This window comes from Prunus persica, chromosome G3 (genome assembly GCF_000346465.2).
Source record: "Prunus persica cultivar Lovell chromosome G3, Prunus_persica_NCBIv2, whole genome shotgun sequence".
Taxonomy (NCBI): Eukaryota; Viridiplantae; Streptophyta; class Magnoliopsida; order Rosales; family Rosaceae; genus Prunus; species Prunus persica.
The window spans coordinates 3,426,926-3,443,172 of record NC_034011.1 but is presented as its reverse complement, the minus strand read 5'-3'; the positions used below and the strand labels follow the sequence as shown (position 1 = coordinate 3,443,172).

Below are 16,247 nucleotides of genomic sequence, written 5' to 3'. Positions count from 1 at the left end.
ACATTGCTTTTATTGTGAACTTTTATGTTTTTTTTTAGGAAAAGTCTTATACTTGATGAACTGTAGCATGAAATGATATTTCAACTTTTCTATTTATCCATGGAAGTTTAATTGGGCAATAGAGTAAAGGAGAATGTTAGTAACTTTCTCTTCAACCTTTTCTTTTAAAGCAACTTCAATGGCAAGCCCAGCCAGAGGCTGGGGGGAGAAAAAAAAAAACTCAGTTCCAGCGAGGAGCCCAAGCCCGGATTGGGAGTGGGACCTACGAAGTCGGGCTGACCCTCAGGCCAATTCAGCCAGAGCTCAAGCCTGAGGGCTGGGCTGATGTCATTGTTGACGCCAGGTTGGTGTCAGCCCACTCATTTTATTTTATTTTTCTGTTGCCATGTGGCGTTGTCTGGGCTCTCCGATCGGATTTTTTCCTCCAATCCAACGGCAGCTAATTTTTTTGCAATAAAATACTGAAATTTTTTTTAAAAATACCCAAAAATTAATGAATTTTTTTTCTATAAATACCAGTCAATTTTTTTTTTTTAAATTTATCTGAAATTTGAAATTGAAAAATTTATCCGATTATGAGATATAAATAGTATTGACACGTAGGAACCCGAAAATATTATCCAAATTAATTATTGAGGTACAAAAATTTGTGAAAAAAATAAAGAAATGAATAGTAATTGCCCTTTGCCATGGCAAAGGGTGGAAACACAAAATACTATTTGCAAGGGCAACTACTATTCACGTGAATAGTGGCTGCCCTAGCTCCCCTCTTGCCATGGTTAAGGATAAATGGGTGGAGTTGCTCTTAGACCTTCTCTTTTTTTTTCATGACATGTGTCACTTCCCATACACTAAAAATAATGACATTAATACATCAAACAAACCACCTTTTGTTTTCCAAGTTTACCCTTATTAAATGTATTGTCCTTCCATTTATCCAATTTTTCTTGCAACTCTCTTACCATATGTAAAATATTTAAAAATTTTGTTTTTTCAAAGAAATTTCTATATTTTTTTAGAGGAAAAACATTTTTTTTTTGTTATAAAAAAAAACACAATAATGACCTTTAAAAAATCCACAAAAGATATATCATTTTTTTTATGCAGACAAAAGACGTCCTTCAAAGGAAGTTCATTGATTGCATTTTCAAACCATTAATTCGGTAAGTCTGATTATTGATTTTTTTTTTCTAACCAATTAATTAGGTAAGTCTTATTTGTTGGAGTCTTTCAAAAAAGAAAAAAAAAACTAATGTTTTTTCTTATTTAATTTTTTGACAAGGTGATAAGAAAGTTGTAACAAATTTGGATAATAAATTTAAAGAAACATTAAAATCAATACAGAAAATAAGGGTAAATTTGGAAACAAATGTTACCTTATTTGATGCATTAATTACATTGTTTTTAATGTAAGGAAAGTGACACATGTCATGAGAAAAATGGAGAAGGTCCAAAAGAGAAGATTGGAGAGAATGTTGCTAGCATTCCCCCTACTAGCTTCCCTCCGTGAATGGGAGTCTTGTGGGATTTACATGAGGTGGTAGGGATGACTATATTTTAATCAATAACACTACGTCACATCGGCTGATCACATTGTTAGGAACCTTCATCATTGCTGAGCTGGATTAGTGATGAGCTGGCATAGTCAGTTTGTTAATTGAATAGTTAAGAAATTAGTTTCTAACCGAATTAGTTAATGAGAGCTTACAGCTATATTAGGCAATTATTGTATCAAGAATGAGTTGTTAAAATATTGTACTGTTTAGATAATTCAATAAATAATACTTGTTACTCTGTGTAATTCTAGGGTTAAGGTTGAAAAGGGTTTAACACACATAATCATATGTGACAACTGTTAAAAGTCTTATATAGTTATGCTAGTAACTTTCTTTCCAAGGAAGGGATTTATGTCTGATTAGGTAGTTGGTAAGGCAAAGCTAACTTAGGCAATTAGGAAGATCAACCACACTAACTGAGACACAACCCATATTCCTACCGAAGGCAGTAGTGGAGAATTCTCTGCAATGAGAGAAAGCTCGACAGAGCAATGCCGTGTGGAGGTAGAAGAGGCAACGAAAGCATCGGCTTTCTTTGTGCTAGCAGCCGCGATAAAACAGAGGATGCAAGCATTATCTGAATGATCAAGCTTAAAGCTGTAGGTGGCTAGTATAGTCCACTTGCTACTTAAGTTATTTGCAAATTGACACATTATCTACCACATGATGTGGTATAGTCCTCTAGTCTTTCTCTAATGAGTTTTAACACCCACGCACTCGTTCCCCCAATAAAAGAGCCATTCATTGGTATTTAAGTCTTCCTCTAGTCTTGATTGATTGATTGGTAAAAGTCTTCCTCTAGTCTTCATTGATTGATTGGTAAAAGCCTTCCTCAAGTCTTATAAACACCCACTTTTGTCCCACTCCTCAGAATAAAAGAGGAGGACATGTATTTTACTTTTTCATTTATGAGCACATGTATATCCTTTTCTGATAAGTTTACCTTTAGAATTTTCTTGGTCATTTAGTATGAAAAGTACATAAAAAAAAGCGAAAATTTCATACATTATTTCATTGACTAATCTGTCTTTCTCTAGAATTATCTTCGTCGTTTAATATGAAAATTACATAAAGAAAGAGCGAAAATTCCATACATTATTTCATTGACTAATCTGTCTTCCTCTAGAATTTTTTTCGTCGTTTAATATGAAAATTACATAAAGAAAGAGCGGAAATTCCATACATTATTTCATTGACTAATCTGCCTTCCTCTAGAATTTTCTTCTTTGTTTAATATGAAAATTACATATAGAAAGAGCGGAAATTCCATACATTATTTCATTGACTAATCTGTTTTCCTCTAGAATTTTCTTCGTCATTTAATATGAAAATTACATAAAGAAAGAATGGAAATTCCATACATTATTTCATTGATTAATCTGTCTTCCTTTTTGTTTGTTCCCCCAATACACGATAGGAACTCATGCACATCAATAAGTTCAGACATAATAGAAAATTGACAGACCAGTTCAGGAAAGGCAAGGTGCATGTGAAGAAGTGAGAAATGTAAAAAATTTCACATGAGAAAGAACTAGTTAGTGTTTGTTTCATTGAATGATGGGAAATGCTAGTAACCTTCTCCCTTTTCCTCATGACATGTGTCACTTCCCATACACTTAACATAATGACATTAACACATCAAACAAACCACTTTTTGTTTTTCAAGTTTACCCTTATTAAATGTATTGTCCTTCAATTTATCCAATTTTTTTTACAACTCTTTTACCATATGTAAAAAAATTAAAATTTTCTGCTTTTTTAAAAGAAAATGTCTCATTTTTAAAGAGGAATTTTTTTTTTTTTGTGTTTTAAAAAAAAACTCAATAATGACCTTAAAAAAATTCACAAAGGATATATCCTTTTTTCATACAGACAAAAGACGTCCTTCTAAGGAAGTCTATTTTAAAAGGAAGTTCATTGATTGCATTTTCAAACCATTAATTTGGTAAGTCATAAACCATTTAATTAGGTAAGTCTTATTTGTTGGAGTCTTTCAAAACAGAAAAAAATAAAAATAAATAACTAATGTTTTTTCTTATTTAATTTTTTAACAAGGTGATAAGAAAGTTGTAACAATTTTGGATAATAAATTTAAGGAAACATTAAAATCAATACAAAAAATAAGGGCAAATTTGGAAACAAATGGTATCTTATTTGATGCATTAATTACATTGTTTTTTGTGTAAGGAAAGTGACACATGTCATGAGAAAAAAAGAGAAGGTCCGAAAGAGAAGATTGTTAGCATTCCCCTAGAATAAAGGGTTAATCGTTTTATTAGTCTTTGAACTTTGACCCAATTTGCATTTGAGTACCTCAATTTTCAAAATGATTTCCGTTCTTTAACTTTAGTTTCATTTGGACAAATGGTCCTACCATCAATTTTGTTAACTTTTTCTGTTAAATGCAGGGGCAAAATAGTATTTTTATATTAAAACCAAAAAAATGAATAAAAAATCATATCTTTAAAATAACAATAAAATCAAATCAAATAAAAAACCAACCCAAAAAAAATTCAAGTTTTGGGAAATCGGGATAAAGGAGGAGAGAGAGTTTAATTTTAATTTTTTATTCATATTTTAATCGTACAAAAATACCATTTTACCCCTGCACTTAACAGAAAAGTTAACAAAATTGACGGCAAAACCATTTGTTCTAACAAAACTAACGTTAAAGGCCCGCGAGAACCGTTTTGGAAATTGAGGTACTCAAATGCAAATCGGGTCTAAATTCAAGGACTAATAAAACGATTAACCCCTAGAATAAATAAGGAGAAGAAACCTTCTCCATCCTAGGTGATTGTTGTAATGGAGGACAATAAAAGTTATTTATTTATAGTGTGCATTCAGAAGCCCCTTGAGTATATTATAAGCAATTGCCAACGGGGCATAATCTAGTGAAAAATGTTCATAATTCACAAATTAGTGGCCCCAAATTTGAATTCTCATGACACATTGGCGCAGTGTGTGAAAACACCCCCTTTTCCTTCTTGACTTTGACGGGAAAATAAAGTACAATGCGCAATTACCGTATATTAAAATAAAATGAATATAATGAGCTCTGGCAAGAAAAAAAAGAGTATACAATGAGCAGTTGGGCCGTTGATTCATTTTAACCCAAATGAGCTGACCCATCTTCAAGTTGGCCAAGGTCTAAAAACATGCTCCCGGCGGCAGGCCGAACTACCCATTTGCTATAGAGTGGCGAAATTCTATAGTGATGTTGGGACACCCAAGAATTGTCTTAGGATACTCAGAAATTGCCCATGAGAATTGTGTTTAGACCTTTTTCATAACATTTTTCGACAGAAAAAAAAGAGAGGACCTTTTTCATAACATATGGTCATTAAAATGTTGAGGTCCACAAAAAAAAGTGGTTAAAACGTCGAGGAGATTTCTTGCATTTAATTTTGTGTTGCGGTTGTTGTGGGTGTTTCTTTGTTGTTGCCAAAATTAAGAAAACGGAATGGGATTTTCTCACATACACCGCTAAGGTGCTCGCCATAAGAGTTCAAACGTAAGACCATTGATTTGTAATTAGAGTCATTTTTTACTAAGCTAAACCCCGTTGATGCCCTTATTGTAGTTAATTGTGTGATCTTGAGTTTGTAGGAGTTTATCCATAAATTGATTAAGTGGGGGAAGATAGCCTCTGCTTCCCAACAAAGAACAAATGAGGAATAATGGCAGTGTGGAAAATATACTTTTTGACAAAAGTAACCAAAGTTTTTTTTTTTCCTCTTTTAAATGATTATGATGATGATGTTAGGTTAATTGCTCTAATTCCCATGCATGCAATGATTCAAAAACACAAAAAGTAATGAAAGGAATAAAATAGCCCCTAAAACATGTAATAATCATTACCTGCTGCTAAGATTTTAATTCAGCATTCCTTTGCCATATGGCTTATTAATTCATGTTTTACATCTGCATATAAGTCACCAAATATTAATTAACCCCTCTCATCATCACTGGTACAAGTAAAAGAGAGAAATGTCATCATCACATATGCAACAATTTCAGACACCAGTTCCAGCCATACCACAACAAAATGATTGTTCATGAGCAGTAAGCAGGCTAGCCTGCCATTACTTTTTGAAAAGAGAACAAGAGATATATCCAGATCTCTCTCCTATTCCTATATGCATGAGAGAGAGAGAGACGGTAAGTCAAAGAAAAAAGGTGACATTATTAACGCAAAGAGAGCAAAACATCTTTACAAAGACAAGTCAACTAGTTTTTAGCCATGCCAACTATAAAAATACACAAACAACAAACAAACAAACAAAACCATTTGCCATTTCATTTTTATTCTGGCAACTCGTCAGCTCAGCAGCTTTGGTAATTTTCTGCAGCTTTTAGATATATCTTTCTTTCTTCTTTTTTCTATAGCTAAGCTTACCTAAACCCACCAGACAAAAAGCACCCACCAAAGCATCCAATTTATATAGACGCTAGCCGAGCCTGAGCAGGGAGGGCCAGCCTCCAACCCAACCAAAAAAAGGAGAAGAAAAAGGTATAGGCATGCCTTGGGCTTAGGGACTGAGCCCACCTCTCCTTGCCTATTTTATGAAATGACAAACATGCTCTCCTACATCACTCATGCTTCATGCTCAAAGCAAACATCAAAATGGCATTGTTGGCATGTGTGTAATTTCAGAAACCTCTCTCTCTCTCTCTCTCTCTCTCTCTCTCTCTCTCTCATACAACATTTCATTATAAGATGATGATCATGCATGAGAGAAGTGGGAAATCAGAGGAATCTTTTGTTGATCTAAATTTGTTTAATTATTTTCTGAAAACCAATGAAAAGGACAGGTGCCAATTAGAGACCACTCTCCCAAAGTAAGCCCAGACACATCTATACATGCATTACACACTATCTATATCTATATTCATATATTGACCTAACATTGCAACAACCAAAATAATATATATCTCTCTCTCTCTTTAGAGATGAGAATCTCTTTATATAACTCTGATTTTTTTTTTTATAAACCCACTTTATCTGATGATAGGCTAATCATTTCTTAATTATTTGATTGCTCAACACATATGATATAAATTTATATACATATGTAAATTAATTAATTAATTAATTAATTAATTGATTAAGTCTCCCTCTAGCTCTTTCTCTCTGGCGTCCGCACATGAACACACACGTACACAGAAAGAAACATCATTAAAATTTATATATATATATATATAATTTAGCTACTTGAAGCTTGAGGATTTAGGGCTTGTTTGAAAGTGATTCTGGATAGGTCATAATCACTTATGGGGAGAACCACCTCTTATGTACTTCTCCATGATTTTAAGTGATTCTAAACATAAACATCTCTCATGTGCTTCTTCATAAAAGTGTTTTTTGACATATTCAGAATCACTCCCAAACAAACTCTTAAAAAAATTAATTAAGAGGCAATTAGTTAATGGTGGCTGCTCTGTTGAGAAGGCACTTGCTGAAGCACTAACTAATCATGCATCTTATATAAATATACCAGAAACTAGAAAGTGAAATAATAGCCCTTTAGAAATTAGTATCTTAATGGCAATATATATAATCCTTGATTTACTTAATTAATATAAGCACTGACGATCATAAGAGTTGCTATCAAACTTAATTTACAACATTAAGCAATAGCAAAACCCATGGAAGTAAATAACATCCATGGGTGTTACAATTATTAATTCTTACATGCAGGTCACATCAATTTCTCTTTTTTCTTTCCACTTTTTAAGAAAATATTCCCACACTTCTATTATAATTTAATTTAATTTATCTCGAGAAAGAACAAAATCATGTTGACCCACTACTGAGCTTTCTCTGTTATTATTTTTTATTTATGGTGGAAATATTCAAAACCCATTTCTCACCTTGTCTAATTTTCCCACTCTAGGTACTATATATGTGGAAATATCCATAAAAATACAGAATCCCTCTTTCTCTCTCTCTCTCTCATATATATTTTTTATGGGGACAAATTATTTTTAAAAAATGATACATTACCTCTACAATAGCGAAGAATTACAGGATATTACTCTGTGATAATATTTTACGTCAATCACGTACTGTTATATAAATAAATCACGCATGATGATATAATACGTGATTTGTTTGGAATATTGCCACAGTGGCATAAAGTGAGGTACAAATTCCTTGAGCCAATGAGAAAGAGTGATCTTCCCTCGGGATTGAATCCCACTTGCACCCACATTAGGTGTCAAAGGGCATCTCTATTTTTCTATCTCTTTTGTTTTGAATTGAGCAGCAATATCCAAACACATCCAAAGCTAACTTTGCTCAGCCTACATGTTCCATGTACTGTGTACATGTACACATCCTTTCTGCCTTGAGCACATTTCACGAATCTTTTTTCTGGGAGAATCCAATGCTTTTTTGTACCCATAATCCGTATATCCCACCCCTTTACCACTTTTACTAACATGCATATATTCGCATATTCAAAGCCCCCTGCTTTAAAATTAGATAGTAATAATATATTGCTACATGAGAGAGAGAGAGAGAGAGAGGGAGAGAGAGAGAGCGCTAAACCTACATAAGATTTGTTATAGAGATTTGATTTGAATCATTAATTAGTGTGAGTTTAAGTATATGATCGAATGCTTAAGACAAATTATTTTTACTTTTTGTAAATTATGTTTGAAGTGGGCCCAGATATTGGACCGCCCACGATTTTGGGGTTAGTGGCAGCATAATTTATTTACTTTTTTTGCCTTTAATGGGAAGTACCAACTCAATCTCAATATAATATAGAGAGCGAAATTGAACACAAGAGGAAGCTTTAGGGGAAGTATTGTCGTTGCCCTACCCAATCCTGCATGGTGTTCCTGTTTAGCAATGTTTTAAATTTAATGGGTTTTGGAGTGACCCATGCACTATGCAGTCAAACTGACATGTCTCTGGACTAACTATTTTTCAACATTTTTGTGTTTTGTTTGATTTGTTTTCTTGGTATAGCAACAACGCTCATAAATTAATATTGTGGGACCTACCTCTATATATATATATATTTATATATCCTCTTGTTTTGTTGCAAAGTCGCTATATCTTATCCGACATAGCTCATACTTACCTGATAAGAAGCGAAGTATTTGCATTTCATGAATACTTGAACCATCTGATAAGTATTTGCTAATACAACGTATATGATCCATGCACGCTAATTGGTATATGTATCAATTTAATCTTAATATATATTTATATATAGAGAACCATAATATTACCATGAATTACAACTTGGAAAATTAAAACCGTGGGGCAAAAAATTTGTCGAAAAGAGCCACATACGTAATTCATTAATTAAAATGCCGGCATATCAAGTTTGATCATATCACGAGGCCTTCCCTTTGGGAAGAAGATTGACAGACAGTAATTAAGACAAAAAGAGTAATTAATTATATATTTAAGAAAAAACAAAAAACAAAAATATAAAGGATGTTCATGTTCAATTATATGGTGATCCGTATGTGGCAGCTATAGCTAGCTAAGTAGCCAAAGCTAACCCTGCCAGGGTTTGTGGGTTTGGTCAAGGGAAGAAGAAGCACCAGCTGTTGCTGCACTGGTCACGCAGCTTCCAAGCCCAGCAATGTTGAGAATGTCACTGTGAGAGAGAGCTCTCAACCCTAGGAAGTCTCTGGTCAAACCTTCGCCATGGCCACCACCTTCATCACTGGCGCTTGACCTGTTGAAATGGGCAGATGATGGATTGTTTGAATTGTTTGTGTCTTTCTTTGAATTGTTCAAAACTGTTGGCATGGACCCAAAAGCATCCAGCTCAAAAGAAGCTCCTTCGAACCCAGTTCCAGAGGACAGAGAATTCATCATGTCACGCAGAAGAGAAGCTTGATGTTGATTTTGATTTTGGTTTTGATTTTGGTTTTGATGAATACCTGAGGATGATGCAGGAGGACCAGTGCCATTATTACTAGAAGCACTGGCTCCTCCTGCCCCTGTTGTTGCTGCTGCAGCTGTATTATTTCCAAAACTGGACACGTGACCACCAAAATCAGGCACATGACCATGGTTGTTCTGGTGGGACCTCATCATGGGTTGTGGTGAGGAACCTGCAGAGGTTGCTGCTGCTGCAGAGGCTGTGCTATTCTTGCTGCTCATTGTTGCACCCATCTGAGCTGCCTTCTGAAGCAATGCAGTTGCTGACATGTGTGGGGAAGGGGCAGGCTGGAAGGGTGGGAGGGTGGGGCCCAGGCTAGGGTTAGGGTTTGGGTTTGGGTTTGGGGCTGTACTGTTGTGATCATGGAGGGATAAATCTTGGTGGGTTTGTGTGAAATTTTGGTCTAGCCTTGGGGAGAAGATTGAGGAGGATGAGGAAAGGTCAATGGAAGTGTTGTTGGGTGGGCCAGGGCAGGCCAGCCAAGGAGGCAGGTCTGGCCTCAGGCTTGTGAAACTTTGCTGCTCTTTTTTCAATGAAAATCCATGGAGGTCTTGGAATTGGTGGGCTAATTGAACTTGGTTAAGGTTCATGTGATGATGATGAGATGCTGATGAAGATCCAGGCTGTTGTAATTGCTGTTGTTGAGGGGAGATGAGGAGAGGGTTGTTATTTCCTGTGGCGATGGCTCTTGCACTCTCCTCTGCTAAAGCATCACAGAAGGCTCTGTGGGTGATGAAACTATCCCTCCTGAAGCAGAAAAAATTTGTGTGAAACAGGAATAACATTGTTGTGGAATTTTTCCCCAAAAAAATCCCAAAAACAGACAAACCACAAGAAAACAAAAGCAACCATGTCATAAAGTGCTCTATTACATAAACACATTTGCAGATATGTATTGACTTCCCTCTCTCTCTTTTGCTCATCTCTTTCTGTTTTATTTTATTTTTAATAAAAAAAATTTCAGAGAGCTAAGGACAGACAGTCCAAATTAGGGTGGTGCATTAAAAATTTCCATCCATAGTAAGTTGTAAGCATGCCCTTCATCCCCACTTTTCTCTAGATAGGTGTCAAAGTAGGAGCACCAAATAAAGAATGTGACTTAAATACAACCCAATGCCAAAATAAGTAACTTAATTGAACAAATTCTACGATTTGAAATTTGGGTTTTCAGAAATTAATTAGCTTTTGCTAAAATTGCCCCCCACTATCCTTAGTTCATAGGTGAAGTGAAGATGTATGTCTTGTTAGTGTTTGAATAAATTACTAAGAGAGTGGTCTTGCAATTTCATGAATGTGAATGCTTGAAAAGATGATGAATTTGAGGTTAATTAGTTACCTCGAGAAAAGGGTTCCACAGTCACATCTGTACTCCCTAGTGCCACAGGTCTTGGAATGAGCTTTCCAATCCGATTGAACCGCGTACCGCTTTGAGCACTTGTCACATTTCCACTTCTTCTCACCATGCTTTCTGCAAAAGTGCTTCTTGATTCCAGTCAGGTCACCAAGAGCTCTTGAAGGGTCATGGTGCACACAGCTGGCTTCTGGGCACACATACACCTTCTTCCTCACCTCTTTGCTTGTTCTTTGCTTAAGCTTCCATGGCAGATTGTGCCCTCTTCTGTGAAGCTGAAGATTCTGATCTCTTTGGAACCCTTTATTGCAGATCTCACAGATGAATCTGTTTGTTGCCATGAGTGTCTTGGGAGACAAGGCTATTACTTCTGCTTCTGGGTCTGATCCAAAATTAACCAAAATTTTAATTTAAGTTTGAACCAAAACATCCAGAGAGAGAGAGAGAGAGAGAGAGAGAGAGAGAGAGAGAGAGATCATATTAATTAAGTTTGGTTACCTGGATTGCCTGGGAGGTTTCTTTTCTTTTTCAGAGCTGGTTGAGTTTGAGATGGAGGTGGAGCAAAAAACTGTTGGGAAAAACTGGTGCCAATTTCATTTCTGTTGCCAGAAGAGACACTGGCAGTTTCACCTGATGCTGAAGTTAGATTAGACATATTCTCATCCACCAGTTGTGAGTGTTGCTGTTGCTGTTGTTGTTGGAACATCAAACCCTTCATCATCTTTTTGTTGGATATGAAAATTCTTGAATTGCTATTAAGCTTGCATCATTATGGCCCATGTATATGTGGATCTTGATTCTCTGAGTGATGAGGACTTCAGGATCTGATAATTAAAGACAAAACAAAACAAAGAAAAAAGCTGAAGAGAGAGAAGGAAGGAAACCTAATAAGAGGCAAAAATGGATGTCACTCGAGTTTTAGTCTTTCAACCCCATAACACCCACTATGCACACACACACCTTGATTGTTTCTTACTTAAATTTGTTTGGCTCCAACCCAAGAGACAATTTTTTGTTTTTTGAAGGCTCAAAAGAAACAACACAGAGAGAGAGAGAGAGAGAGAGAGAGAGAGAGAGAGAGAGAGAGGAGTGCAGCTAAACCAGATCCTCTACCTATCTAGCTACTTTTCTCCTTCAATATGGTTCAGTAGCCATATGCTTGACAATACCAAGAAAATCCAAACTATGGCCACACAAATATGAAGAAAAGATAAATACTGGCTATATAAAACTTAGAGAGAGAGAGAGAGAGAGAGAGAGAGAGAGAGAGAGAGAGAGAGAGAGAGAGAGAGAGAGAGAGAGAGATGTGGATGATAAGAGATATACCTCTGTAATCCTCAACTAGTCCAAAACAAAACTCACAAAAACCACAAGCGAAGGGAACCCTACGGCTAAACACTGACGTTTGCACTTTCTGTCTTTTCCTCTATTCTCTTCCACAAACCCCAGAAAAATCTCTCTCTCCCTTCTCTCTCTTTCTCTCTCACTCACTTCTTTATTATTGTATGCACAAGAAAAGCTTTTAACAAAGTTTTATCTTTTCTGAACCTAAGAAACCTTTAAACTAATCACTACTATACTCTCCAACCTTTCTCTTCTATCTCTTATAAAGTAAGCAGGAAAAATAAAAAAAGGAGAGCATAAAAAGCAACTATGTAAAAAGACAGTATCATTTGTACATTTATAAATCTATATATATATATATATATATGAGAGAGAGAGAGAGAGAGAGAGAGAGAGTGATTTTGAAATGTATGTTTTACATCATGGGCAGTAGACCCTTTCCCAAACTTTCTACAATTACAGTGGCATGATTGATCCATTGATTAATTCTCTAACAGGGCATGGCTTAAAGCTCTTTTCAGCTTTTTAATATTTTCAGTTTTCTATTACATTTTTCTGCTTCTTTACCCTTCACTTATTCTCACTTAAATCACAACTTACAAGGATAAAACAAAGAGTTGAAATTTCTGACAATTTTGCATGCTTCGAAGAATAAAAAAATCTACCAAATACAGATTCGATCAGATTATGGATCTACACAAGCTAAAGCTCTATAGACAACTGCTTGGCCGCCTCTTTTGCTTTATCGTATGATGCATATATATTCCACAAGAACCGTAAAACAAAATAATTATATGATTAATTAATTGTGTTTTGGGGGGAAAAGGTTAAAAACAAAGACTAATTCAAGTAAGAGATTGGATTATACCAAGGAGAGAGAAAGGTACACTTGTTGACTACCATGTCAAGAAAAGTTAGAGAACAAGCATTGCAAGACCCTCTTAACGGAATTGATGATATTGACTTTAATCATGTGTTAATATATTGTTTACATTGACTTCAACCAAAAAAAAAAAAGTGTAGGTAGGAATTGATGATGATTTTCTTCTTGTTTTCCCCCATGGGATATGATTAATGATTTGCATTGCTTGCACGAATATAAATAAATTGTTTAGAAAATTGGGGACATAACATCTTTTCTTTTGTGTTTAGCCATGGTAAAAATATTGTCTAACAAGAAAAATAAATCTTTATACAATCAATATTCTATTTTAATATAATCTAAACTACAAGGAGAGGGATTCGAACTCGAGTGCAGAGTGAGGAGGACATCCGCTCTATCCAAGACTAATCCCATGCCTGCATGAGAGGATTTACATATTGGCCAATGCTAATATTATAATGAATATATATATATATATATCAATGCTAACATTTATTGGTAACATAATGTGGCAAAAATTATCATATATATATGGTTGGTCTTTCTAGTATAAAAATTATCAATGGTGATGAGTCATTAATTATTTAAGAGATTCACTTTGTCCAAAAGAAAAAAAAGCGTACTTGGTTATGCTATATGCACAAAGAGCCATATACACCAACCATTATTCTCATTGGAAGGAGAATTTTGTTTCAATTATGGAAAGAAATGTCATTAATTAATTATATCTATATTTGTCTGCACTGTTCTGAGGCTAGATGGTGAAAGGAACTAGTCAAGGGTTTGACTAGATCAAACACAACCGAATTGTTCATCAAATTTAAAATCAGACAGTACAGACAATTTTGAAAATAACTTAAATCAGAAGAAGGGATGAAAAAGAAAAGTTGTAACCAAAATCAAACGACTACCATAAAAAGATATAAGCAAATAAGCAGAAAAACTTACTTATTTATAACAGGTATAACACTGTTTTGTTATCTCGAATCAATAACATAATGACACATAAAAAAACTATCTCATCTGCATTGTCATGTCTTTCTATCCATGCATGATGCATATGCAGAATTTTAATAATGTAGGTGCATATGGAGCTACACCATCTTACTGTTAGTTCATGTTTTTCGATAAGCTTGAGTAAAATAAGAGGTTTTAAAGAAGTGCTGGGCATAAAAAAACTAATTTCATTTTTGTCATTTTCTTGTTTTATTCTTCAATGATTTAGTTTTTGAAATGGGATCTTGCTCGACCAAAGTCTCAATATGCTCTCCCAGCTCATCTGTGGGATTAGAATAATCGATGAAATTTTAAAAGGACCAAAAACCAGAAAAAGTATGAGAAAAGTTTCCATGTATTGTAATGCACACAAATGTTATTTGGCACCATCTGATGACTACATTTAGACCCTGTCATGCATGTCATGTGTTGATGCAAACTGATTCACATAAGGTGATGATATATATATATATATATATAATGTTTTGCTTATTCACAAAGTAGCTAGTAGTCCTGAAAACACCATATCAAAATCCTAAATTTTCGAATAGATTCCAATTAATGTGACAGTGTTTTATATGAGACGATTTGAAATAAATGTCGAGTAGAATGAATTTTTATTTATTTTTGGCTACATTCTTTGTTGAAATGTTGATTATTATCTTGTGTGTACATGTTTTGCATCATCATGCAATTCATGCCTTACATACCTATATTTTTTCGGGAAAATATATAATGATCGAATCTTCTGGCTCATGGACAAATTAATGCTAGAAATGCTTGAATGAAACCTAATTATAAATTTTCGAATCCGACTTTTTGAGGGCAGTGTTCCATTTTCCATATTTCTGTATATTCTAAACCTTAGTTATTTTTGGAGAGCTCAAGTCACAATGGGACAGGTAGCTCAAGTGAAATTTTATGCTAACTCTAGTATATATATATATATATATTACATGTACTATATGTATACAAAGGTTCTCTATATGAAAAACCTCACTTCTACTTAATTCTCTTCACTCTTGATCTCATTTATATTGAGTGGATTGATTATTTAGGGTATAGAAGGGTCCTTTAGAGCTTTCATTTTAGGTTTTTTGGGATCCGAAACTAGAAACCTTATGTTAAGCTCGAAATGGTGATTCTACACCCTAAAATATAATCAACGTCAATAAATGAGATCAAATTTGAAGAAAATTAAGCAACAAAAAATATCAAATTTGAAGAAAATTGAACAAGAGTATACGTGTCATGTCTTTAAAAAAGACAGAAAGTCGTACATATAGAACCGAACTGTATTATATTATATATTATATAGTACATTGTATATGTAATTTGATATTGAGGATTCCATCTTTGATATTGAATAAACTTGGGGACTAAAAGGGAACATACACCAGCCAGATAAGCACTAAACCATAACCATACAAAATATCACATTCTATATGAGTTGGATATGATCAAATTTTAATGGCTATGTATATAATATCAAATTGAGGTCGGCTAGCTGATATATAGATTTATAATTTTAGTCAGTGGTAGGTGTGTGAGAGATCGAAATTGCCTTTTTACAAAGCCCTAGAGGTTAATCTCTCTTGCTATAGTAGTTCTAAGACGTAGCCTTTAATTGCAGTAAAAGTGCGCTACAAGATATGATGAGACTGAAAAGAAAGGACCTGTGTTTTGTGTTGTTCTGAGAGTTGAAATAGTAACTTCCCCAAATCACATGCATTTGTTTTGTTTTCTTCTCTTTTTTGATTTTGATTTTTCAACCATCCATATCTAACTGGCCCCTTTGCAAATTAACTTGTAGCGCCATTAATTTTCTGAATTTATTTTCTGCGAGCCTGTGAAAATTTAGGGTATATATATTAGTCAGGCCAGTCAATCTTGTGACATTCACAATTGGTTCTCAAGCTTATATAGTGGTTGAGCACTATAATAAGTGTAGTGTCTCTATCCTAATTATTTTTTTAGGATAATTTTTTTATTGAGAGAAGCGATAGTATATTAAACTTTCACATACTACACATATTTTAGGACTCGAATTCAGAATCTTGCTCGAGAAAATAAATACTCCAAACTACTACACTAATAAGTAATTTGCCTTTACTAATTAATTTTACTTCTCTATAGCTCTTATATAACCTCTTGGGAAGTTCCGTGAATCAGAGCCACTTGGTAGGAAAGTGTCAATTTTTTTA

General features: G+C 34.4%; 1 protein-coding gene across 4 annotated transcripts; it reads right to left on the bottom strand.

Annotated features, from left to right (window-relative positions):
* LOC18783196 (protein indeterminate-domain 7) lies at positions 8,844–12,366 on the bottom strand. Of its 4 annotated transcripts, none has more exons than XM_020560620.1 (4): positions 12,147–12,366; positions 11,319–11,644; positions 10,806–11,202; positions 8,844–10,216 (listed from the first exon to the last, which is right to left on the bottom strand). In XM_020560620.1, the coding sequence occupies exons 2-4, from the start codon at positions 11,539–11,541 to the stop codon at positions 9,076–9,078; spliced, it is 1,761 nt and encodes a 586-aa protein (XP_020416209.1). In that variant the 5' UTR covers positions 11,542–11,644; positions 12,147–12,366; the 3' UTR covers positions 8,844–9,075. The 4 variants fall into 4 exon arrangements, with proteins under 4 accessions (XP_020416209.1, XP_020416208.1, XP_020416210.1 ...); XM_020560619.1 differs by lacking the exon at positions 12,147–12,366 and adding an exon at positions 11,934–12,078; XM_020560621.1 differs by lacking the exon at positions 12,147–12,366 and adding an exon at positions 11,781–11,905.